The sequence below is a fragment of the Brachyhypopomus gauderio genome, chromosome 4 (genome assembly GCF_052324685.1).
Source record: "Brachyhypopomus gauderio isolate BG-103 chromosome 4, BGAUD_0.2, whole genome shotgun sequence".
Classification (NCBI taxonomy): Eukaryota; Metazoa; Chordata; class Actinopteri; order Gymnotiformes; family Hypopomidae; genus Brachyhypopomus; species Brachyhypopomus gauderio.
The window spans coordinates 33,046,039-33,073,144 of record NC_135214.1 but is presented as its reverse complement, the minus strand read 5'-3'; the positions used below and the strand labels follow the sequence as shown (position 1 = coordinate 33,073,144).

The 27,106-nt window shown below is 41.1% G+C and overlaps 2 protein-coding genes across 5 annotated transcripts in view; both read right to left on the bottom strand.

Annotated features, from left to right (window-relative positions):
• Nucleotides 1–506: 506 nt before the first annotated feature.
• On the bottom strand, nucleotides 507–13,574 carry LOC143513091 (scavenger receptor cysteine-rich type 1 protein M160). 3 transcript variants are annotated; one of them, XM_077004085.1, is made up of 18 exons: nucleotides 13,533–13,574; nucleotides 10,702–11,022; nucleotides 10,179–10,289; nucleotides 9,780–9,995; nucleotides 9,224–9,433; nucleotides 8,182–8,490; nucleotides 7,555–7,857; nucleotides 6,809–7,057; nucleotides 6,347–6,646; nucleotides 5,849–6,133; nucleotides 5,250–5,540; nucleotides 4,863–5,129; nucleotides 4,077–4,346; nucleotides 3,855–3,977; nucleotides 2,419–2,475; nucleotides 1,986–2,066; nucleotides 1,702–1,836; nucleotides 507–1,605 (listed from the first exon to the last, which is right to left on the bottom strand). In XM_077004085.1, exons 1-18 carry the CDS (start codon nucleotides 13,564–13,566, stop codon nucleotides 1,457–1,459), a joined length of 3,711 nt encoding a protein of 1,236 aa, XP_076860200.1. In that variant the 5' UTR covers nucleotides 13,567–13,574; the 3' UTR covers nucleotides 507–1,456. The 3 variants fall into 3 exon arrangements, with proteins under 3 accessions (XP_076860200.1, XP_076860199.1, XP_076860201.1); XM_077004084.1 differs by having other exon boundaries at nucleotides 1,702–1,851; nucleotides 9,780–9,983; XM_077004086.1 differs by lacking the exon at nucleotides 1,986–2,066.
• A 5,976-nt stretch (nucleotides 13,575–19,550) lies between these two features.
• The window catches only part of kcnd1 (potassium voltage-gated channel, Shal-related subfamily, member 1), a 58,672-nt gene continuing 51,116 nt past the window's right edge, over nucleotides 19,551–27,106 (bottom strand). Inside the window, exons 5-7 of one of the 2 annotated variants that reach the window (XM_077004081.1) lie at nucleotides 25,617–25,712; nucleotides 21,510–21,745; nucleotides 19,551–19,875 (exon numbers count right to left, since the gene is read on the bottom strand). In XM_077004081.1, the coding sequence (XP_076860196.1) occupies nucleotides 19,668–19,875; nucleotides 21,510–21,745; nucleotides 25,617–25,712 (540 nt within the window). In that variant the 3' untranslated portion in view covers nucleotides 19,551–19,667. The remainder of the gene's footprint in view (nucleotides 19,876–21,509; nucleotides 21,746–25,616; nucleotides 25,713–27,106) is intronic. The other variant, XM_077004083.1, reaches the window with a different exon arrangement.

Genomic DNA, 27,106 nt, shown 5'->3' with positions numbered 1-27,106 from the left:
CTGAGCATAATAATATGTGAACATCTTATCCTGGATTCTGACACCTCATTCTGCCTAATACCCAGTGAGCCTGAAACTTGAAGACATGAACATGCAATGCATAGCCACAATATGCAGAGAAATTCTTTCTGAAATTCTCCATGAACGATGAATGAATGTAAGTAAGATTGTAAGATCCATCAGTCAGATGAGCAGGCAGATATAAAAAATATTTTTAAATTGAGCATCTGGGATGGAATAGAGAAAATAGCTTCTTGTGCTGTATATCAAACTATAGGCATTTGAGAGCAGTACAGTTTAACACACAGCATCCAAGCCATTTTCCATTAACTTCCATACTGCCAGAGTTCTGAGGAGAAAATATCCAGCCAACAGTACAGAAATACAAAATAAAAGCATGAAGAAAAATCCAAGTTAGAGTAAGTAAGTAAAAATGTGTTCAGAAATCAAATTGTGTTTCATAGGGATGACGAGAATAAGTTACATCATTAAAGATGAATATAAAGACAGATTGAGACACCTTTATTGTTCAAAAGCAACAGATGGTAAAAAAATGAGCAAGGACCATTACCTATAAAATATAACAGCAAAAGTTAAAAATGTCACAGAAACAACGGAATGAAATAATTTTTTTTTAGAATATTAATGACAACAACAATACACCCAGGACAATTAGCTAACGATGCTTCACAGGGACAAAGCAGTTACCACATCACAGGCTGGTCTTCAGTGAGGACACAGGTAAAAAGTCTAATGAACACACACTCAGGACACACCACCTTCAGTACTTAGATAGTCCCGCCTTTTGCACTGCTCACTGACTCATAGTTATTTGAGGTGTGACACCCGTTACCAAATATCAAGATGTGATGACAGTGAGTTCAAACTGTCTGAGAGAAAATGCCTATAATCCCAAGTTCAAGTTCCTTTTATTTGTCTCCCAAGGGAGAAATTTTTCTTAGACAGAAAGACTGTTACTGTTAACCTGGTTGTTATGCTTGTTGTACACTCGGTAGCCATAGACGTGACTTGCACAGGTTCTGGTTAGAGGAAAATTACATTTGGAATGTAATATATGCTGCTATTGCATTTTGGTCAACCCTCATGGTCCTGTTCAATCCTCATGGTCTATTGGAGGAGTCAGTACTAGAGCGCTACACTTACAATGAGGCCCACTGTTCCAAAACAGTTGTAAACACCACCTGCTAAGGAGCGCCACCAGAGAGGGGAATGCGCGCTTGTATGCCACAGCTGGGTATTGTAGTTTGAGATAAGATGTAAGAAATTAAAAAAAAAACAAAAAACTCAGCATTTGGAAGAGACAAAAACTCAAAACTAACAAAAACGAACTATCAACACAGCTATTGCAGGAGCACCAACCATTCTAGTTCTTAGTTGGCTTGACCTTTAAAGTTATACCACCAGTTTATTTTCATGCCTCAAATTAACAAACTGCTCACTTTTCTCCTCCTTGCTTGGTCTGGTCGTCAGCGGCGACCGGAGCTGGAGGTCTGGGTGAAGAGGCGGGGCTTTCTTCATCACTGACCATGTTAGCAGACATGACATCATCATAGTCCTCCACCATGTCAAGCTCTTCCTCATGATCTACATCATTTGCAGAGGTCATGAAAACATACTTACAGTACTTGCATGGCTATTATTTACATATTTAGGCAATATGCAAGGAGAGGAGTGTCATACCCAGTGAGTCAGCAGGTCTGGGGGGAAGGAGTTGATCAGAGCGGCTGTTGCATGCTGGTTTGACATTAGTTTCATCCACATCATCATATTCAGTCCCAGAAGAATGTCCACATGAACCGGCGTTCTCATCTTCACCTGCAGGGGGCAGCCCTGTCTCATCAAGAGTGCATAACAAGCAGTAACAACTCTATGCGGAAGGAACAGAAAGGCGTGCGACTGGTGTGGGGGGAGACGGCCGGACGCTCGGGCGCACTGGAATTGTTGGTAATAACTTCTGGACTCACTGTCGTCCTCTGGGATTTGGAGCGGATCCACGTCTTCGTAGTCATCCATTTCATACGCTGATGACTTTCTACCGGGTAAAACTTGTTTGAAAAGAACAGGGTGTTGCATATTTAGAAAAAAAAACCTTGTTGGATAAAGACATACAAATAATTTGAATTCCAAAGTGAGACACGCTGAAATGTGAAAAGATTTAGAATTTGTACATTTTTACTCTCATTTCATTCACACTGAACCGGCATATGTTTCTTACAAGCCCAGAAGAACAAAGCTCATTCCACAACGCATATGCAGAGAACTCTCTGAGATAAAATCTCAGCAACACTGAGCAAGCGTGTCCAGCCCATGTGACTCACACACACACACATCACTCTGCCTTTTAGAAGGACTGAATCCTAAACCCCTGGAATTTCAGACAGGAACCGTGTACCTTACCCCTGCCTGTCAAATCCCCACTGATCTCCACATCCCTGTCAGACGGCCTTAATCTCACTGCAGAGAGACAGAAAGAGAAATCATGTAATTACATGTCTTTGAGCCTAACTCCAAACCTAACACTAACCTTAACAAAAACAACAAAACAAACAAAACAAAATGGAAACAAATCAAAAACAAACTGAAACAAAGCAAAACATAAGTAAATAGATAGCCTTTTTAAAAAGCACTTTGTCAGGACAATTTTTTGTCTAGCCCTGATAAGGTAGATACCCTACTTTTTCAGGTTTTCCTACACATGACACTTCTGTCTTGAATATAACAAAAAAACACACGCATATTTCGCTGTATTATGAATGGTAGATTCTTTTTATCACCAAATAGTATGACTAGTATCTGTAAATGTATTGTCGGCCAGAACAGCGTGATATAAGTGGATGAGTTGTTGCTGGTATAGACATCTGTCATTGTGTGCCAACTTGCAGTTTACAGTCTATAAACATTCAGATTTAATCACTGCACGGCATTAAATAGTCACTGTGTTGTTTCAACAAAACACCCGTCTGTCTAAAGTGGAGACAGACATAAGAACTCCTCCTTTCTTTCATTAATATGTGCAAATCTTACAAGGCCTTAATGCTTATGTGGTCATTCTTAGTAAAAATATTATGTTAATACAGTATATAAACTAACAGATAAAATATTTTATCAGATACTATAGGTACCCTGACCATGTTTATTAACATGTTAATAAATGTTGATTAATAAACATGAATGTGTTAATTCTGGGAAATTGATTGATGCTTCATCCAGCGCTCATATTAATTATTCTGGTGCTCATACTCCTCCTGCCTGTTTACCTCTGTGACCTCGTCTTATACTCCGAGAGAGAGAGAGAGAGAGAGAGAGAGAGAGAGAGAGCGAACGAACGAATGAACGAACGCCCTACTTGAGATTGTTTTTACTGATTGTTTACAAGATTGTTCTTGTACTTTTGTTATTAAGTATATTAAGTTTGTTTTTAGATTGACCTTCATTTTATCTTTCAATTAATTCACAACTTTCAATAGTTTTCCTGTTTTAAACTTTCACAAAAATAAAATTAAGGTCATCCAAGCAGTTAAAAAAAAAAACAAAGACACAATATTACCACCTAGTGGTTGAAAATATTTGTACATCTGCGACGTTTAGGTTGACATGTCATAGGATACGCGGAACAGGCCCTAGTTTAAAACCATGTTTTAGGTTAATTGTGTGGTACCTGGATTTACTAAGGCCTTATGTAAAAAATATTTTTTTGATTTATGGACTTTTGAAGTTGCCATGGTTGCACCATGTGAGCTCTGTCAGATGCCGTTTGTGTTTATCTTGAGTGTACGTAGTGTGACATCAAACATCACGTGGATGCTGTGCTGTCTGTGGGAAGAGCTACTTACACATAGACAGGAAGCGTTTTCTTTGCCAGATCACAACTGCTATGGAGACCAGTACCAGCCCAAGTCCCACTGTGAGACCAAGTGTAAGTGCCAGGTTCCCCGGTTGTTCCTCAGTGACATATTCTGGGATGTTTCAGACAGAGAAAGCAAAACTGTAGCCCAGCCGACCACAACCCAAGACACCAGAGCCACTGAGCAGTGACCTTCCACCGTTACACTTACTGTCACACGTGATTTTAGCAGGTCCATCTTTGCAGGACGACGTAAGTTGGAGGCAATACCTCAGATAGCGCCGTTGTTGACAATTGACTGATATATCTATTTCAAACCTATTACTTCCTGCCTCACTGTACACTGCATTCCCACAATTCATCTCCCGACACGCCACGTGAGCATCCTGCAGCGTGAGCTTACAGACAGGTTCCCAACGTTCTCTGTAACGCACCTGAAGCTCACCGCCGCATTTCTCTGTGAACTGGAACTCAACGCCCTCTGCAAAACGAGAGGGACAAAGTGACATCAGCCTCACCTTTTAGGAATGATGTGGCTCATGAATTTACGAAGGGAAAACAAAACATTAAAGCCACAGGACGACTTTCTCTATAATAGCAATACACTGAATTTACAGAGCGCCTTTTTCACGCTGAAGATACAATTTTCATCGTTACATTTCACTCTAAGGTCCTTGATGATACATTCATCGTTTGAACAGACACTGTAATAATGTCTCACTAAGGTGCTATCACTATGCTCTGACATACTATAAAGCAATGTACTGAACATAATATATTATGTTATGGTACGTTAGAGAGTGTGGAAGCCACTGCCTTAATTTTTTTTTTTTTTTGTCGAAAAATTTGCTTGTGAGATCTGAGGCAGAGGTGTCTATTTCGCGGTTGAGATTTGACGTGTGTCCCGACCACACGCTGCCCGGACAGCATACGGATGTGCTGGACGCGCCACGTCCCCAGAACAGAGACGCGGTGCGCTGTAATGAGACCCGCTTACTTGAGCAGGCTACCGAGACCACCTGCATACAGTTGGCCTGCTTCGAGCTGCACTGCCACAAGCGGTTCTCGTGGCCGGAGCACCTGAAGTGGTGGGCCGGGCCCTGTCTCGGGGAGGTCCAGCTCTTGATGTATGTGCTGCAGTCCAGGGTGTGGCACAGCTCAACTAAGGCATTGTGGGGCAGCTGGGGCTCAGCACACACGCCCACTTGCTGGTTGAGGCGCACCTCACCCGTGCAGTTCCCCTGGAGCGACAACACGGGCTCACCTGAGACACACACAGACACACCACGCGTTTCATTCAGGCGCCAGGCGTCACTGAGCGCTCTCAATAAAAGACAGTGAAGATATAGTCTTTTTCTCAGAATACACCTGGAGCAACTCTTACCTGTGCATGTAATTTCCGATTTTTGGTCGCTCATAGAGGTTTGGCCATGCACTCCATCCCCAAACCCCCAGACGTCCGTGAGCTTGTTTGAGCACGTGGGGCCCCACTCCCACAGGCGTGTGTCTACGGCAGTGATGTTGGTGTTCCCACACTGCAGACTGCTGCACCGTCTGGCTACGTCCTGCTCCGTGCCTCTCTTGGTGAGCGGGTTGAGGAGAACGCCTCCTTTCAGCACGTACACGGAGCCATTGCACGCAGACGAAGGGTTAGTGAGGAGAACCCTCGACCAATCTGGGAAATCACACGATTTACGTCACTGAGGAGGCGGCCTTCTCCACAGCAGCGTACACAATGCTTTGTGGCCTACTTTGAAAAGGTTTCCTTACACTACAAGACTAAAAGATAAGTATAACCATTAAGTTAGATACAAAATGTATTTTTATAACACATAAAAGGTGTTTCAGTGAAGACACAATACGCCTTTAAATGAAGATACATAATAGGTCTTTAAATGAAACCACACAAACTGGCACCAAAGAATTATTTCTATTTTAAAAATCTGACCAAATCTGACCAAATAATATATGCAAAGGAATTACCTGTGCATGTGAGATGGCCAAGAGGACACTTTGTCACTTTTGCATGAGTGAAATCACATGTGGAAATATCGTCTTTGCAAGAGACTTGCAACAGGCCCGTCGCGGAAGGATCATCATCTGCCGTGAAGCTGACAGACTTTCCACAGTTGACGCTCCTGCAAATGGTGTCAAGGGTCTGGTTGTCGATTCCAGTTTGACAAAGAGGTCTCCACTCTCCGAGGTGAAAAAGGCCAGCTTGTCCGGCACACTGATCCCTGTGGTCACACAGTGCTGCCTGCACACTGCCTACATGAGAACACGGAGAGATGGCACGCACAGGGGCTGATGGAGGACAGACAGAAACACGCAGGCGAACAGCGAAGCAGCGTGTGCATGTGGACACGCCAGCGGATCACGTCTGTGTACCAGAAATACAACTCAACTCACTGTGTTTACTGCCAGTCTAACACGCAAGATACAAAGATTTCAAAAACGCATTCGACGCTGTGCGACCCTCACCGGCACAGGCGACGTAGGCCGGGTTCTTGCACCGAGAGGCCTCAGCCATGGGCACAAAGTTGCACTGGCCAAGGTTCTCTGCACCATTTGGGCAGTGTATGCTGCCCACGGTGACGCTGGACTCTGGCCCGCCGTACTCATCGATCACACCTCCGCAGCCCAGGTTCTGACAGAGGATTCTGGAATGGACCTTCTTCCAGGTGTCCCTGCACACACCTCCACACTGCCCACCTGTGCACACCTCCACCTTCCCCCAGCATCGCTCCTTCTTATCATTCTGCAACTGCACATTCATCGAACCTGCAAGTGCAAAAGGAAACACTGCAGTGTTACTGTATCGCAGCACTTTAGGTGTAATGTGACACAGGCGGTTCTGCACTGATGCGTATTTCGTCTCGGCGATTCTAAAAGGCTTAAAGGAGCCGTTTGAAAGGAAGTGTTGTTTTGACATGGTACTCGAACCTGAGCAGTTCACGTGGTCCCATGGTGTGGTCTCGTTAGTACGATTGGAGAACGGCGTGGAGGTGGAGTTACTGCGGCCAGCGCCCTCACGGTAACTCACGCCACCGCACAGCAGACGCCCGCAGACCGTCGCCGCTGTTTCGTTATTCCACACGTCGACAGCAGTTAAGAAACGACTTTTCCCGCCAACTTCAACTTTCACTCTACCCTTACACGGCAAGCTGCCCTGAAGGGACCAGACCTCTTCCCCTGTTGTGAAAGGTGGTCACAAAATATATGAATTAAATCAACGATGACGTACAACTACAAGAATATCTATTGCAGATAAAATTGGTTAAAGGAGCAAGAAGTCATTTTCCCAATGACTCTTCGAGTTTTGATGATTGTACTGACACCTAGTGGCCTGGATGGTTCAGAGACTAAATCCATTTTAAACATGGCCACCTCTATGTGGGGTACCCGCTCTATGTAGCATAAAACTGGAACAATATGATTCTTCATCTTCATGTGATATGCTCTTTATAGAAAAAAATAATATCAATTTCATAATTTATTTCTACTTTTTGTGGTAAATATGACTTATTGCTCCTTTAAACTGAATAAGTAAATATTTCACTCATCCATTTGTTTAATTTGGAAAGTCATTTGAATAACTTTCTGCTAAATTTTGCATCATAATGATTTTAATTCATATTTAACGCTGCAAAAAATATATACAATTTATAAAATTAAAAAAAATCACACACTTGTGCAGATGATATTGACGGGGTTCAAAGCAGGCTGTCTATCGGTCTTGTTCCAGAAGCACTGCGAGATCCGAGTAGTGGATTTCTCGCAATGCAGACTCCATTTCAGCGCAGGGAGCGTGCCGTTGACGAACAGATTATCTTCAGTAACGAACGATTCGCCACAATTAAGATGTCGACACACCACGTCTGAATTATTGCTCCTCCAGTCTCCCGTGGCACTCCACCATGCCCCCTCGAACTTCACCTCCAGTCGGCCCGAGCATCTGCTCAACCCGTCCTCAAGACGCACCTCCCCGCTGTCTGCATTTGACAGGATTCAAAGTTTCAGTGCAATGTGGTGTTTGATAATAAATGTTCTGTGATTCTAGCAATTAGATCAGACTGGGCTAAAACTACCAAATCCCAAACTGGACTAACATTTAAAAAATACTAAACAGGATAATCAAAGGGCGAGGAAATAAAAAATAGGTGAAAAGTAAATAAATTGTGAATAAACAAGCAGCAAAATGTAACTTTATGCTCTGTCTGTTATATATTTAAACAGACTTTTTTGCGTGAATAAACTTCCACGCAGATTAACGTCTTTATGTATGTACTGTATGTATGAGGGACTCTTCGTGTTACCTGCACAGGCGACTCTGAAGGTCCGAGCGCACGCGATCATGTTTTTGCCTAAGCACTCCCACAGCGACTGCTCGTGCCCGTCGCACTCCACGTTACTGAACACGCGGTCACCCGCATACTCTCCTGGGCGCGCCACGAGCAGCTCTCCGCAGCCGAGCTCGCGACACACCACTCTCCCCGTTCGGCGCTGCTCCTGCTCGTCCTTTCCGTCCCCGCACACCTCGTGTTTTACACCGTTGATACTGATGTAGACGTCCCCGTGACACCGGGAGACCCGGTCCTCACTCACCAGCTCCACTTTAACACGGTCTGGAAGTGTAAACGTGAAACATCGTACCCATCTGTCAGCTTCATTTAAATCAGAGAATTGTTAAAAATATATTTCACTGGTGTCGGTTCTTTTCTAGAGTAGCAATAACAGTATAAATCAGAAATGAGTATTTACGTGATTTCATGTAATTATGGAATTCAATTTTTTTTTCAAGTCATAATACTTAAGGACGTTTGTGAGAAAATCTGTGTTCACTCTGAGGACATTGATCGATTCACGATTATTTCACGTAGATCTTCTAGCTAACAAACTTATTGCGTATTGCGCTTAATTGTATTATTTCGTACCATTTGTGCCTTGCCTTTGGGCATACGTTTAACCTTAAAATTAACCTATATTTTAGATAATAATAATAATAATAATAATAATAATAATAATAATAATAATAAGCATCACAAAAATAGAACAATGACTAAAATTAACCTGCCTTACAATTTTATAGCTAACTCAGTGGCCTATTGGATTTGTAGAAATTTCATATGCATATAAAAGTTTTATTTGTTGCTTATAATTACTTAAAAACCTTTTTTTACTTGAAGTATTACAAGGTTGCTTCTAATTTCTACCTCTATCTGTAAAGAAGCTGTAACCAACTAGAGCACATGTGTCAGTTCTCATGCAAGCCCTGACCCAGAGGTCAGGTAGCTTCCAGGGCTTGTCCAGGGCAGTTTCAGTTATCTCTAAACTCTGATCTGAATGAAGCCCGCTTACCTGAACATGTAATCAGGATGTTCTTGTTTTTAGGTTCAACACGTACAGAATTCCCACACATCAGCCTAGCACATATGTCTCCAGCGTTGTAGCTCTTCAGCCTTGTAGCTGAATATTGTACAGGAGTCCAGGAGGACCGAGTGGTGTTAAACTGTTCCAGGGTTCCGTTGCAAACATCGGTGCCACCTCGCAGACGGACACTGACGTATTCTGTTGAATCCAGTTAGATTAGAACCACGTCATGCCTGCATACAGCTGTAATTCTACAGCTCCCCAATGAGACACTAAAACAACTTATTCTGGGTAGATGGACATGTGCATATACCCCTAAACCAAGTTCTACATCATATTCTAGAGCAAAGTCATAGACCTAGCCAGGATCACAGAATTAGTTGAAAGCTTTGGTTTGAGCTCTGAACTGTAATGTGACTGAGGGAGATTGTAGATTATCTGTAATGGACGATATTGAGAATTCAGATTTGTAGTTCATGTAGTGTGAAAGCTGTTCAGGAGAATGTCCACTAGGCAGAAACCTAATGGTGTGGCGCAATCGTACCTGAGCAGATGACACTGGCTTCTTCTTTGCATGTATTCTGCTTTGAGGAAACCCTGTTCACACACTGCCACGCGAACGTCTCTCCACCAATACAGTTGAGAGCAACGTAGTCTGGAACGCTCCTGCTTGTCTGCAAGGGTTTGGGGATCTTGTGATGGCTTCCACACTTAAGTTCTCTGCACACCATATCTGCCTTGCGTGCATCTGAATAAAAGACTGTACAAGTCAGTATCCGTCACTGCATGGCAGGGTTGGTCACTGTGAACGCAAGTGTGCAAAGTTCATAAGCAACGTAGATGCTACGAGACCATTACCAACAGGCACCGTGTGGAAGACATGTGCTCTGAACACTGTGGGAAAATTCAAACTCTTGAACTCTATAATGAACAGAAAACTTACCCCAGTCTGTATTACACACACCAAATGTGGAGTTGAGTGACGCATGAAACTGAACCACTCCAGCACACGTGTTGTGGATTCCCAAGTTATTTAAAGTCAGAGTAATGTGCCCTGGGTAAAACAATGAAAAAAGAATACAGTTACTGCAGCTACATGCAGTTAGACCTATTTTCCAGGTTTAAGTTAAGTGCTTTTAGTCATCTTTTAGATTCAAAGTGATGCAACAGAGTTAGTTTGTTCTTGAACACATCAGTAACTAGGCACTAGACATCAGTAGCACTTTGTTTTATTACTACTTAATGTGTAGCTTGACAGATACTTTAGTGGAAGTGGAGGACATTCAGTATTTAAAAACATATTATATGAGCAAAACATTAATGACATTTGGAATTCGTCCTGTTTTTTACTACATGGGTGTTTTGTGCTGTTTCCCCTCAGGGTCTTTGACCTGTAGGCTTGCTTTACTCAAAGTCAAGGCAGCTGATCGTTGGGACTGCACTGTGAGAACTCTCAACACTCGTACCTGAGCATTTGACCTTGACGTAGTTGTTGGGGTTGCACTGGGTTGCGTTCCACCCAGGGAATGTGCACTGCCAGAGTCTTTCCTCATGCCCGCTGCACCTCACCTCGTCCATCCAAAACACCATGGACTGGTTAAGCGGGTAGTCGTAGTTAGCGTAGCCCGAATCCAGGTGCGAACCACAGTCCAGGGACTTGCACACCACCTCACCATTTCTGTTGTCCCAGTTATGATGGCAGACCAAGCCCCACTGGTTCTCATGGTAGACCTCAAGACGACCCTTGCACGGGCTGTCCGAGCCCCTTAAAGCAATATGTTCTTGTGCTGTGAAAGGGATTCAACTCATCTCACACTGCAGCATAAAAAGAAGAAGCCATTTCCCCCGTAGTACTACATCCTAATCTAACACAACCCTTCTAAGGATCTTTAATGGAGCGTGCATGTTAGATTACTGCAGGAATGGAGTTCTCAAGAGAAAGAAGCTTTCTATGCAAACGGTGAAAAAAGCATCACACCTTAGAGGCTCACCTGTATGTAAATACCATGAAGTTATATGTTATATAAACTATTTTATAATCACACAGTAGTTTTCGATAATTGTTGAAGTTTTATCACCACATTGCTGCCAGTTTTCGGTTGCCAGTGTGTGACAAATCTGAAGTGAAATGGGCCGTGGAAACTATGGTTACGAGAGAGCACTGGTAGAGGAGGAGTGGTTAACCACACAGTCTGCTCAGGCTCTGTAGCATCCTATCTGCCCAAGGTGTTGGTTCTCTTCTTGGGTTAAAGTTGCATATTACTGCTGATCTGCAGATACATTCATGTCACACCAAACAGGGTTCAGTTAAACCACAGAACCCTGACTGCACAGAATTCAGCAAGATACATATGTTACCAAGGAAGGAGACTAATTCTATAGTGCTTATACAACTTCTTTGTGCTATAGTAACATCGAATATATAATAATAATAATAAATAATTATTATAATAATTATTATGAGTCATTAATCCAGTAGATTAGTAGTAGTTGTTGTTCTATTATTATTCATATTTGTATTAATTAATATTAATATTAATAATTTGCATGTTGTTTAATATTTATTCCATTTTAATAATGTAACAACATGCATTAAACAATTAACAAATGAATAGTTATAAATAAATAAATAAAGTACAGACATAATTCACACCTCTTTAATGCATAATATAAATATTAGATTACCTGGGGAGAACAGGTTTGGGTAAATAATTTGGGTAGCACTTATTACTGAATTAATTACACGTGCAGAAAGAAGTGCTAATAAATAGAGTTAAGTAGTGTCATAATCAGTGTTACGCACAGTTAAGCAGTAACATAATCAGTGTTAAGCAGAGTTAAGCAGTGTCATAATCAGTGTTAAGCAGAGTTAAGTAGTGACATAATCAGTGTTAAGCAGAGTTAAGTAGTGTCATAATCAGTGTTAAGCACAGTTAAGCAGTAACATAATCAGTGTTAAGCAGAGTTAAGTAGTGTCATAATCAGTGTTAAGCAGTGTCATAATCAGTGTTAAGCAGAGTTAAGCAGCGTCATAATCTGTGTCTTCAATCCATCAACACAGTAATGAAGGTAAATAAATAAATATACAACTGCATACCTACATATTTGTTATATATAACAAATAAATAACATGAACAACATAAAAATAATAATAATATAGAACATAATAATAATATAAAAAATATATAATTTCCATATATATATATATATATATGGAAAAAAATTACATGATGCATATTATTGCATCATATACATGTTGCATATTGTTTCTGTAATTATATGTTGCATTATTGTATTTTTTTAAAGATTTTTAAAGGTTAGGGTTAGAAGTAAAAAACATTAAAAACATTTGAGTTATTGAAGTTATTATTAAGTTATTTAATGTATTATCTTAAGAAGTGCATTCCTGTAGCCTAGTCTTTAAATTTGTTATTTTATTTCTTTAATGATTTTTTTTCAACAGGACAAAATGTTTGCACGAAAGTTTGAACCAAGTAGGAAAGAGTTTCCGCAATCGCAGATAAATGTCACATCAATATGGCAGTAATATGTTCACAGTGACTGCATGATAGCATTGCAAAAAAAAGAGAAAAAAGATATATATATATATATTAGTTTAAGATACATATTATACATATATAATATGAATAATAATAATAATAATAATAATATTTATTTGTATAGCACCTTTTATACATGCATGCAACTCTAAGTCTATGATAATCAAATATATCATTATATATTATATATTTTAAATATATTTTAATAATTACCTTTAGCTAAGCATTTGGGCCTTGGTACCAGGAATTTTATGGATTTCTTTAAGTGCAATACATGTTAACAAACAGATATGCTGGTTTGGAATATTATTTCATTGTGTGCATTTTAATTACATTAAAAACTATTACATCATCAGTCTACAAATAAATTATAAATCATATATATATATATATATATATATATATATATATATATATATACTGCTCAAAAAAATAAAGGGAACATTAAAATAACACATCCTAGATCTCAATTAATAAAAATCTTTGAAATCAGTTGAAAATCTCTAATTTCTACCTGTTATACCTGGTATATATACTGAGCAGTGTGTATATATATATATATATATATATATATATATATATATATATATATATATATACACACACACACACACACACACACACACACACATTCACAGTCTTTTAAATTTAAATATAATACTTCTATTGAACATAGAAGGTTATTATTAATAAATTATTATAAAGATGATTGAAAGTTTACAGGGGGGGTTACTTGCCTGATACTTGTAAGAAGATAAAGAGGAACCACATGGTGACTAGTGAGGAAGACAGAGTGAGAAAGAGACACCAAACCCATTCACCTGCTTATAAACCTTGTGTGATGTCATACTCATTATAATCTACTGGGAATGTAGGCGCCGTTCCAGCATAGATGTGAGTCATTATAACATATCTGAATATTCCACATAGTGTAGGCCTATTGAAATTTGCAACACATTAGAATATTGACAATGTGTAAAGTTGTAATGTTGATAACATTTACAGATACACATACAGATTGTTGCAACATTTGTAGCCCTTACAATAAGTTTCCAGGTCTGTTTCCACATAAAAGGGGAAGGTTTTATTTAGAGAAAATCAACAAATTATTGGGTACTATTGTAAATTATTGTTAGGTTATTGTTACAGAAAAGCCACAGTACCATATACAGTAAATTTATTACTGAGCAAATCCTACGACCTGGGTGCATCTGGCTGGGGTTAGCCTCAGTGCCTCTGGTTAGCCTCAGTGCCTCAGGTTAGCCTCAGTGCCTCTGGTTAGCCTCAGTGCCTCAGGTTAGCCTCAGTGCTGAAGGATTACAACATTTAACCTGTCACACAACTGTAACCCAAATCAGAGGGGTTCCTTCCACCTCCCTCAGCTACTGAGTGAGTGCAGAACACCGCACATCGCGTTCGGCCGCCTTCGTAGAGCTCACCTCTCGTCTGCGATCATTCGGTCAGTATGCATAGAGAACAGTGTCTTCCTTCATATTCGTTACAGGTGAGACGTACACTCGCATGTTTACACAAAACGTTTTCTCTGAACAGTCCTTTTATTGTGTGATGTATTTTTTGGACTTCCCAGTGGTGGGCAAATTACACACATCACAATTAATTTGATTGAAAACAGAGATGTTTTCTTGTTAAAATATTACGAGTAATTAAGAAGTCCTCCTTATTTCTATTTTTTAAAAGAGAAAAGTAATTGCTAAAGATTCTGTAACATTATTATTATTATTTTTTTTATTATGTTGTTATTTTGATGAGCAGTTTTTACTGAAGAGAACTGTGTACGTGCATACATAAAAAGTCTACAAATAGACACCAGTATTTTTAATATGTCCTGCTTATTAATCTGAAACAGGTTACATTTTCTATTTCTTGAAATAACTGTGGAATATGTCTGTTACTCCTACACACTGTTAGATGATTGCTCTGGTATTTCAAACATATCTCACGAGCTACAGACGGGTGTCATGGTGCTCTGGTCTTTGCAGACACATCAACACTGGATCCAAGAGATTTATGACGTTTACAGTTGGGCTGGTTCAGTTTCAGCAAACTTTGCAGCTTTTGCATGGGTCCAATTAAAAATGGCTGTGCTTTGACTGGCATGCTTAAATTTAATAAAAAGTGGTTCACATATTTTGATATGAGGAGACCCCTAATCTCATTAAAGCTCCCTGTCCTCAGGCTCAGGTGACTGAAGAGGAACACTCCACTGTGTGCTTCTCAAATCACATAACGACTGCCATTTAATCTCAAAGTTGGCTCTGCACTGACAGCTAAGAGGAAATGATACATAATGTTTCCATAGCACAAACCTCCTTGCTGAGAAACGGAGGCCTTGTGGTTCTGCCTGCCTAGAGATAGATGAACTGATAGATAGAAAGATGTAGAGAGAGAGAGATAATGTAGAGAGAGAGAGAGAGAGAGAGAGAGAAAATAAAGAAACAGGTCTGATTTCTTCTAAATAACATATTTGTGTGAGCTTATGTGCATTAAACCTCAATATTTTTTTGATGGAAAATGACCTTGCGCTGCAATGTTAGCTAACTGAACAGCACCACATGTAAGCTTAAAGAAAAAACACAAAAGCCTCAAATCTACTCAATAAATCTCTCTGCAGGAGACGTATTTTGGCTCTGCAGGGGTCTGTCATCACCTGCTCTTACAAGCAGACGCTCTTCACAGCTATAGGAATCAGACTCTTCCAAACACTGGTGAGAAAATAGCAGTCAGTTCACTGGAAAGTCACTTATAAGAGCTTGTGAATTACTGCAGTGTCAGAAGGGCTGTCACATGACCCCTTCACCCCCCCCCCCCCCCCCCCCCCCCCCAGATGTTTACAAACAAACAAACAAAAGCTGGTTGAAGGAAGGGGGCTTTCCCCACTTAGTATCCCATCTCAGCATGTCGAGATGAGGTTAGAAGGTTTAGAGATTAGGTTACAGTATGGGTGCAATTAGTGTAGATGTGAGACTAGGATTTGTATAGAAGCTAAACCTACATATGGATCCATCATGCTGAGCATCATACTGTACATATACAAACTGAATCCACACGCAAGATTTGTCTTGGTCATTATGCCATCATAACTCAGTTCATAAGGGCAGGTCACACACACTGTTAGCCATAGCTCCTCATATCAGCAGGTATATTTAGCATAAGAGCTCTTGGCAAATTTCTGTGAGGTATAATGATCAGTTATTTAGCAAACAATCCTGGCAAACAAGCCACGCCCACCCAACAGGGGTAACAGGAAGCCGTGTCCACTCAGGTGTCCGGCTAGCCTACGCCCCACCTCAGCCCCACCCATCGGCGCAGATGGAAATTCTGAAGTGAGGGGGACCAAGCTGTACAATATATACGTTTATGCTTGTAGATGCTCGATTTCGGATGGGGTCAATATAAATCTGGAGGGGACATGTCCCCCCGTCCCCAGTGCCGTCTGCGCCCCTGGCCCCACCTAAGCCCCACCTCCGAGACGTAGAGTTGGTCTAGTTCTGGACCGAAATCAAAACGTAAACAGGACAAAAACAAATAATCTGAGAGCAAGTTTAACCTGTGTGCAGAACCCCAGTCCAAACGGTTTAAATCTTGACAAAGTCGAACGTGTAGAGGCAGGTGAAACGACCGGACCCATCACTCTGTGTAAAGCCTGCACTGTGTCACAGCCACTTGCTCCATAACAAAAAGAAAAATGTCTATTGATTTCCTTTTGTCAGCTGTCTACAGGAGAAGCGGCGGTGATTATGAGGGCCACTGCTCACGTCCTGCACGTCATTCCCAGAAGAAAACTCAGTGTAAATACTGCACTCACGGCTGCCCTCTGTCTGCATGAACTAAAACATTCTGTGCTATTTTCATCCTTACCTGTGTAATGTTTTGATGGTGTCTGTCTGAACTAAGGCCTTCTGTACTATTCTTGTATTTACCTGTGTAATGTTTTGGCATTAATTGTTGGAATTTGTGATTCCAACAACATTGATAAACTAAAACATATTGTGGACTGTACTCTAGACTTGTTACTATGGAAACTACTAGAAATAAAATCAGTCTTGGTGTTGAGTCAGAATTTCCTTAGACTGCAGATAAATTGGTCTTGCATAGCAATACAAATTTGAATACTTTGACGGAGACACTTGCTTATAAAGAAGAAAATTATCTTACTGATAAACATGTATGCAGTGGGAAGTGAAATCATTTACTCAATATAGTCCACATGAGATAATTGACATGTGTAATTTGACAGTTAGGAAAGATACCAGTTATGCCATGGAAATCCCAGCACCCTCATCACTGGAATAATTCAGTCAGGTAGCTTACTCGGTCCTTCTTAAGATAGTACACCTTCAGGGAACAATGTTATCTTAAATGATATTCATAGGCTCCTAGAAAAACAGCTGTTTAAGTCTGGTTGGTCTGAACCGGTCATACGGGCCTTAGTTTCGCAAGCTGGCGGCCCGCACGGTGAAAGAGTCGACAGACATCCCATTTCCTGAATTCTGTTCTCTTTATTTGTGGAATAGACTATACACCTCTGTGCTTTTCATAGCCAAAACTTTCATTTGTCCACCCTCCGGAGCCGCTTCAGCCTGTGTGTGCTGAAATGAAGGCAGGTGTCTGACCAGCTCCGAGTTCAGTGCTTCATGTTCCCAAATACAACTGGATGGAGAAAACAAAACCAAGCTAGCAAATACACAAATAACGTTGAAACTGTAAACAGTTACATACATTTGTCATCATGGTCAAGTGCAAGTTTGTTTGCTTAATTTTTTTAATGAGGATCAGTACCTTTATTTTGCTTTTTACTAAAATAATGACATTTTTATTGCCAGTTTCAGTGCTGCATGTGGTTAAACAGTAAACCATAAACTTACACGAGCAATTACACGTACCTGAAGATAAATAAAAAGTCTGGCTACACTGATGGAAATAATATTAAAATAACACAGAAATGTGAGGTCAACTGAAAAATGTAAATAATGTGTTAGGTTATGAGTGAACTAAATGACAAATTAGTCCCTTCATTCACCTCCATTCATAATAACATACAGTAAAATGCTGTAAAACCACTGGTATCTTCTGGTATTTACTTCCAAAAGGAGCAAACATTAAAAAAAGAAAAATACCTACAACGGTATCCATGCATATTTGAGATCCGTGTACACAAGGCTCATCCACCAACTCCACTCCAACTCCTGCTCCAGACGTCCTCACACACCCATGTACACAGGGCTAAAGAGTTCTGCCAAAAGACATGCCTGTTTTTTTTTAGTTTTTTTCTTTTCTTTTTTTTAAAGTGACTGAGCACTTATCTGTTTTGTTCAATAATATTTTATATATTTTTTCCACTGATGTCAGGAAACCAAGGAGGACCAAACAAAACAGAGAGAAAGGAACAACCATGCAAAAATAGGTGGGATAGCAGGGAGCTGCTCCATAGTCTGCGATTTACAGTACAACATGCATGTCTGAGTAGGGCAGGTCTGAGTAGTGTAGGTCTGAGTAGGGCAGGTCTGGGTAGGCTAGGTCTGAGTAGTGTAGGTCTGAGTAGGGCAGGTCTGGGTAGGCTAGGTCTGAGTAGTGTAGGTCTGAGTAGGGCAGGTCTGGGTAGGCTAAGTCTGAGTAGTGTAGGTCTGAGAAGGGCAGGTCTGGGTAGGGTAGGTCTGAGTATGGTAGGTCTTAGTAGTGTAGGTCTTAGTAGGATAGGTCTGAGTATGGTAGGTCTTAGTAGGATAGGTCTGAGTATGGTAGGTCTGGGTAGGTCTGAGTATGCTAGGTCTAAGTAGGGTAGGTCTGAGAAGGGCAAGTCTCAGTAGGGTAGGTCCCAGTATGGTAAGTCTCAGTAGGGTAGGTCTGAATAGGGCAGGCCTGAGTAGAGTAAATCTCAGTAGTGTAGGTCTGAGTATGGTAGGTCTTAGTAGGGTATGTCTGAGTATGGTAGGTCTGGGTAGGGTAGGTCTAAGTAGAGTAAGTATCAGTAGGGTAAGTATCAGCAGGGTAGGTTTCAGTAGTGTAGGTCTCAGTAGGGTAAGTCTCAGTAGGGTAAGTAGGTCTGACAGCTCAATCTCAGGTCTTTATCGCAGTTTTTTTTTTGGAAGTTTAGAAGATGCATGTGAAGTATGACACAAATTATGATACATATATACTGCCCACAGTCTCATCCATAATTTCCATACATTTTTCTGAATGTTTCTATTGCAGATTAGAGCATTCAAATGTCTCTCTAAGAAGACATAAAGATGTATCTATATAGGAATATAATTCTGTGTTCATTCTCTTTATAATCTCTCCCTGCAATTGTATACACAATAAACATACAGGTGTAACTCCTATTGGTTTAAATGTTGCATATCTGGTAGAGTAAAAGACCTTCTGTTCTTCCATGTCTGGGTGTGGATATATCATTTCACAGTACAAGGTGACCAACCAATCCATTTAGTCTCATCACTCCATCTTTGTGGAATTCCATTTCTACTTCTGCGAATCCTCTTCAAGGATAGACAGAATCAGCAGCGAAGGTCTATGAAAAGACTTCAGTCACATAAACTCCTAACACAGTCATTTAAAACAAAAAAAACCTGACATTAATTGGTTCAGAACAATTCTCAGTTCGTGTGGATTTAAACTTGGTACTGTTTGTTTTTTACACCTCGTCTGCTCAGAACCTCTGGTCTGTGGTGTGGATCTGAGAGTCCGGGGAGGAAGTCATGGCTGGGTGCTGTTGTCAAGGGGGGGGGGGGGGGGGGGGGGGGGCATATCTCCAGTCATTGTTTTCATGGTATTAGGATGTCTGCCATCAGGGAACACCCCTCCTTCCTTCCCTGTGTGCAGTGGGGCCAAGCCCGTGTGCTTGGAGGAGGTTATAAGGAGGAGATCTTGACTGCCTCCTGGGTGTTGGAGGTGACGCGTGCATTGCGTAGGAAGTCCGGCCTGCTGGGGGAGGGGGGCAGGCTCTCGTCCGGCGTGTTGGCGGGAGGGGTGGGGATACTGATGATAGCTGCAGTGAAATCACGCTGCTCACAGTTCAGTTTCAGCTCCTCCGTCCTGGCGTTGAGACTGGAGCGACTGCTTCACACACACACACACACACACACACACACACACACACACACACACACACACACACACACACACACACACACACACACACACACACACACACACACACACACACACACACACAGAAAAAGTTCAGTAATATTCTTGAAACTCAGTAGACTTTGTTATTTTCAGTAATGTTCCATTGTTGGTTATTGAGTCAGTGGCTGAGCACACAAGATTTCATATTTGGTGTTTGGTCATTTTAAGTAATTTTTCATTTTTTTCTATGAAAATATTATTTTTTATCCATGTATTTTTTTCTAAGCTTGAGTGACATCAAGTGACTTTGGCTCATTGGGCTGTCATTTATCATTAATTACCGAAAGTTTCTTTTTCAATCTCATAACCTTGCTGCTAAAACGCTTATTTTACTGTCAAAGTTTATATTATGCCTTACATATGGAATCTTTCTAGCGTGCTAAGAGCTGCCTATTAATCTCACACTGCTGTGAGTCGTCACTAGGGGGTGTCACCCCATTGTCTATTACGACACTTGTCTAATGTCTGTAGTTTTCAGGATCCTCTTTTTTAAAATGAAAATTTACACACAGAGACAGCTGGAACATAAAAAAGTTTGACAGAAGCCTCACTTTGCAGGGGGACGGACTATGAAAATATCTGGACAGTAGTCATGGAGCTGCATAAGATAAGATAAGATAAACCTTTATTGATCCCACGAATGGGAAATTCAGTTTCCAATCAGAACCAATCAGAAATGCTCATGTCAACGAAAATGACGAAGAGCTAAAAAAAAAAAAAATCAAATCAAATCAAATATATTAAATCAAGAGTATGCACAGCGACAGTCAAATGTTTGGACACGCCCACTCCCCCATGTGTTAGAAAAAACAAAAAGAGTGATTATGCAGTGTGTCTGAGATGTTAGATTCTTCAACGCAGTTGCTCTTTGATGTTCTTCGTGAGGCACAAACGTTCACTCCACACATACATCACATGCAGGCTGGGGCTCCAACGTTCTGAATGCAAACTATTTGCTGAGGAGGCATTTTAATTTAATGTACTTTCTAAAAAGGTTTATTATAATTTTTATTATATACCTTTCACTATTAATATTCATCAAACAAAACAAAAATAAGCATAGCCATTAAAATGCTTTTAAGACTATGAAAAACATACAGTCAGGTGTGTCCAAATTTGGACTGGTATAGTGAGTTTGCAATCCATGGGTCTTGGCATATGTATTTTCTAGTTCTCCTTTTCTACTTATAATGCACCTACGCCTTCGACATGGAAGTGGTTTTACGTCTGGTAAACAACCCCAAAAGAAACTTAAAGATAAATGTCTTCTGTAAAGCTCCTTTAACTGCGATGATGGTGGTGACAGTGAGTGTTGTGCAGCGGTGCTGCTAAGACAGTTAATCGATCACAATGAACCTTTGAATAAATCAGGGGAATTACACCAGGAATGCAACGTCTGAATGAACCAAACCCTCAGTGGGGCGAAGCCATGGATTATGCGATGTCATCATCCTGCGCCACAGTACCGGGCGGGTATGACATCGCCTCAGCGACCCTCCTCGTGTGCCGGTAGCGTGTACAGGGGTAAAGGTGTTCGGGGGCGAGTGTGAGGATGCCGGCACCTGCGGGGGATGGCTGTGTGCTTGTGCACGGGCAGTGTGTCCAGCTCCTGTACGCTGCCACGACTGACCGACACGGTGGAGTTGGCCAGGCGGATGGCTCTTCGCTTGGCCCGGCGCGGGCAGCAGGACGACGACACCCCCTGCTGGCTGGACACGGAAGTGCTGCGGCTGGTGCGGTAACCTGACTCCGTCATGCACATCTCGCTGTAGGTGAACTCGTCGGTGAACTCGTGGTTCTGTGGAAGGACAGGAGAACGTTGCAGTGAAGCGGGTTGTTAAGTTCAGTTCAAGACCATGAATCCGAATAATACACATTTTATTCATTTTAGCTTGAGATTATATAATATTATTAGCATAAATAGCATAAACAGATGTCAGTGGACCAGGTAAAACCCAGCTGAACATTTCAGTGAATCCATGGTCCACTCATTTTGCACTCTGTGTGCGTTTGCTTTCTTTAAGTCGAGAGTGCTGCTGATGGCGGTGTCTCCTATTGGAGCATACACTCTCTCTCCAGATTTGATCGAGATCGAGTATTTGATATATACTTATCATATCATTTTATAATACGGGGACAAGACTTCTAATCCAGCAGAAATGAATGCTATGTTGAAATGGTTTTACTCAAATTTGTACGCTTCAAAAAGTCCCCCAGAGATTCCTCTTTACATAATCTCGATTTCATAATGAAAGATACAGATAAAAGACCTTGATGCTCCTCTTAGCACAGAATAATGTTTTATCAGCAATAAGGCCAAGCTAAATAATTACATAATAATAACAACAACATTATTAATAACAACCATGCTTTTCTCCAGATGGGTTTTCTGTAGAACTTTACAAAATATGTTGCAGCAGACACTTGTTGTTCTGGTCTCCCCCAGAACCACTCCCTGTTATCCCCTGTGTACAGTGAGTCCGGGACAGGGTGCCCAACCCAAAGCTTTGACACAGGTAGCTATAACACTGCTTGTGTAGAAGGGCGGGGCCTCTTGGAGGCGCTTTGATTACTGAATGAACCTCATTCTTTGGAAGAACCTCTTGCTTTGCTAAAATACTTGCTAAAGTACAGCATGTTCAGAAAGTGTTTTTTAACCATCATGGCTATAAAAACAAACTGGCTTCATAAAAGAAAAGCAGATATTTTCTCATTACATTAGATGCCAAAAAGGCACTTGACCATGTAGAACGAATCTCATTGATGTGCTTCACAACAATTTAATTCTTTATCTTTCATACACATCCCCTCTGACCCCTTTGAAATATGCACTAAGGATACAAGATCTGAGTACTCCAAACCGAAACATGGCTCACCACAAAGATGCTCCCTCTCTCCTTTGTTGTTCATGTTGGCCACTAAACCTTCATCATCATTCTCATTTAAATATTGACAATCTAAACTGTAACTCCATGCTGATTGTTTTTCTGTACATTTCTAACCCTGTCTGTAATGTTCCTGTTATATGGTACTTTTCATATTAAAAATATTTTTTTTTAGATATTTGGTGAACTTCCTCAAGAATGAATGTTATCCCATCAACATGCTGTCATTACAACTTTTGATAAGTACATGTGAGTCCTTCTACCTCTTCAGTGTGTAAATGTGTCACCATTAATAACCCAAACTAAACTGGACTTTCACAAGAGACCGAGTCTGCCATTCACCTCAGTAGACAGAACAGATGCAAATACATAGAATATTTTATTAGACTTACACTTATTTCCCCCAGCTGTGATGTGAGCTCTTTCTTACAGTGAAATGATAAATGCACAAAAGGCTTTGGCAGTCTCTACAAAGACAGTATTCTTTGTCATTTTGTTCTGATATGTAGAACATTTGATTGCTCATGTTCTGATGTCACATCAAGCACTGTGGAGCAACAGCGGGATGGTGCCGACGGTTCACGTGCTACATGACCCAGATGTGGACCTGTATGCTTCAACATATCACATCATTTCATTGGTTCTCAAGACCAGAAGTGTCTCCAAATATAGATGACCACTGTGAGAAATGCCACATCTCCACATGGGATCTTAGCCACGTTTTTTTCTGTGCCCACCATTGCATAACTCTATGCCAAATGACTTCACCACAAGGTCTGTTCAAAACTAGAATCGTGCCCCGTCACAGTACTGTATTGTATACCTATGACCTGGAGACAGAATAATTCTACTTTATCAGATATAATCATATATACCAGTGTTCACCTCTATGTTGGCTTGGCAACTTCTGCTACTGCAGTGGAAATCTGCTAAACCTTCAAATATTAAGGACTAAGGATAGAGGACTAAGGTTGAGGATTAAGGACTAAGGATTAAGGACTAAGGATTAAGGACTAAGGATTGAGGTCTAAGGATTAAGGACTAAGGATTGAGGACTAAGGATTAAGGACTTTCACCTCCAATGCAGGACCTTCACCCCATGTGTGTGTGGGTGGGTTCTGTACAGGTATATGTATGTAGAGATATTCAAAATTGTAATGAAGGACACAAAGTCTTTCACAAAGTCCTACAGAGGTCCATCATTAGCTGTGCAAGCAAGCTAAGTGCACTCTGTCCTTTTCTAATGAGGGACCTGTCCGAAGGACCTGTTTCTCTCTTCACACACACACACACACACACACACACACACACACACACACACACACACACACACACACACTACACATGGACGCACACGACACAATTCCAGATTGAACTACTTTAGTGCCAAAATGAAAAAAATGAAGTAGCCAGTTTCTATGTCCCTCCTATTAGCTACACATATATTGCTTCACAGTACACATTTTGCATTGATAAAAAAATACTTCTAATAACCTATGAAATTACCAAACAGTGTATTAGCGACCTCTTGGCTTATAATAATTCACCATGTGGATTTGATAAAAATGTGCAGACTTTTTATTACTACCTAAAATAAAGAAATGTACTTCAGGGGGCGGAGTCTTCTTGTACAGGCCCCACCCAACGAAGCAGTGTTCCTCAAATATTCAGTTCAGTGTATGAAACAGGCAGACCTACTACCTCTTCAGTGGGGAAGATCCACCGTGACCTGAATAGTACCGACTGTCTTCAGCACAGAACAGCACAGCACAGAACAGCACAGCACAGCACAGAACAGCACAGCACAGCACAGCACAGCACAGCACAGAACAGAACAGCACAGAATAGAACAGAACAGCACAGAATAGAACAGAACACAACAGTACAGCCCACAACAGCATTTATACTATTCCCGCAGTTTTTTTGTCCATGGATCAGAAGTTCAGATTCTGTTCTTTGAAAGAAGAAGAGTTAATTCCAAGAAGAGTCCACAATGTTTGAAAGCAGGTCAATGCTGAGTGTGTGACACAACATGGTTTCTTGATTAATGCATCTCTACGAGTTCAGCCACCTCATACCAAGGACAGCAGATACTGATTTAGACCTGAGCTACACCCCAGCAGATACTGATTTACACCTGAGCTACACCACAGCAGATACTAATTTACACGGCAACCAAAGAAAAGCTGATTCATTTTTTGTTGTTGTTGTGATTTTTGAATAAACAGAATAATAATATATACTATTGTAATTCAAATCTAAAGAAAACTCCAGGGAGTACCTGCAGTATATTGTTGATACAATTTAGAAGTAATAAACATGGCAGTTGAATATACTCTGGTATAAATATTTGTATTAGTGTAATATTTTCTGGTTTCCAGAGAAACTGGTCGTCTTGCACAGAGGTCTTTCTTCAGCTCTGATCTGATCAGACAGTTTTAGGAATGCTCAGTCCAATATTTGTATTCCAGTACATAACGGACCGGAGCCAGGGAAACAGGAGTCCTGCTGTCCTACAGTGCTTATCTAGCAGGTTCAGGCCTTAGTCGCTGGACTTAAACATCAATCGGACCCGTCTGGGTGTCCCAGGGCACCGGCTGTGACTCCTCTGAAATACTGCTGTAGTGATACTTTGAAATTCAAAAGTACTGCTTTTCTTTCTCACACTGAAATGTCGTTAAGGAGAGATTTTTATATTAAAGCCGACCTTTTCCAGAGCACCGTGAATGTGAGCCTGAAATCGACTTGTGTGCTTTCACAGGTCAAACAGACGAGAACTCTTACCGTGGTCTTCTCCAGACAGTGCAACAGATGGTGGTGTTGGTGCTCGAAGGATGATCTGTTCTTCACACACAGAGCGGTGCTGTCGCTGTCGTAATGCTGAAAACAAGGCCACAGAACAAAGTCACATGTAGGTACTAGGCTCACCAGACTAGTACACAAGACCAGTACGTAAGCACTGGAAACACACAATCACAGTTGGACTGAGGACCAAAAAAGATGACCTTAGGTCATACTGCAACTCTGTGGTGCTCTGAGACAACCAGCTCTGATCCTTTTAAAGATTCCCTTATCTTTTTATAGATTTCAGAGGATAATTTTCACAAAATCAAGTGCTAAAATTAGCTTCCATTTTCCAAAGCAGTCAAACAGGATACTTGTGTTTAAAAATACACCCACTGTCACTGCTACATACACTCCTCTGTTTTCAAGACGTCTGCACTAACACTGATTCACAGGTCATCAATGGTCTCAAGAAGAAGTATCTTCTTTCATAGCATCAGGCCTGAAATCTCCCATATTTGCTTTCTGGGTGTCGTCTGCCTAGACGTTCTGTGGAGTTTTTCAGGTCGAAGTGCTTTACTGCAGTAGGCTGGGATCAGCGTGTCTTGAGGGATTTAGAGGCATGGCTGGTTTCAGTAGCTCTGGTAGCTCGAGACGAACACAGGGCAGGTCAGACGCACCTCTCCTCTGCAGCAACAGGAATCGCCCCGTCAGCAGAAAACACGACCTGCTGGAAGGCCTCGTAGTTTCGCCATCAATAAGCAGCCGTCCAAACAATTCACTTTATTTATTTATTTTTCATCAGTTTAGAAGTTGTTCTAGAAGTCAGTTTAGATCTTCTGGGTTGTAGGCCGAGAGGTGATGAGAGGCAGATCTTTAAGGGGGCCGCAGGAGATGTTCAGAGGAAGATCACGATAGATTAAGAGATGAGCAGGAACATGGGCTGGAGCAATTTCACTTCCTAAATGAGAATAAGAATCGCCCTAACCCTTATGAAGAAGAAGAATCGCCCTAACCCTTGTGAAAGTTCAAGTAAACAGATACTGCTGTGATTGTTTCAGGTAAACACAGGCAGAATATCAAGCATCTCAGGCAAATCCTTTAAAAAGGATTACCACACCCCCTGAATAAGGAACTAAATACAAAATTATATACATCCTGTGGCACTGTGTGCAGATAAAGGATGTGGCTTGGACTTGACTTCTGCTATCTCATTACAATCGTTATGGTAACAAACTGCTGCGGACAAACACAGAACAAAGCAGAATAAGGAAGATTATCTCTACTCATCATCGTTCTTTTCCCTGCTAATCTGTAGAGATCTGTAGTGGACTGTACTGCTCCATAGCGATAATTGAACTGGTAATAAGTCTCGTTTGATGGAGTGCGCTGAAAGAAGCTGAGAGGAAAATCATCAGCTGCTTCGCACAGAGTCCTCGGTCAGCATCAACTCATCAGTCAGTGGCAGATTCATAGTTATGAGATGCTGA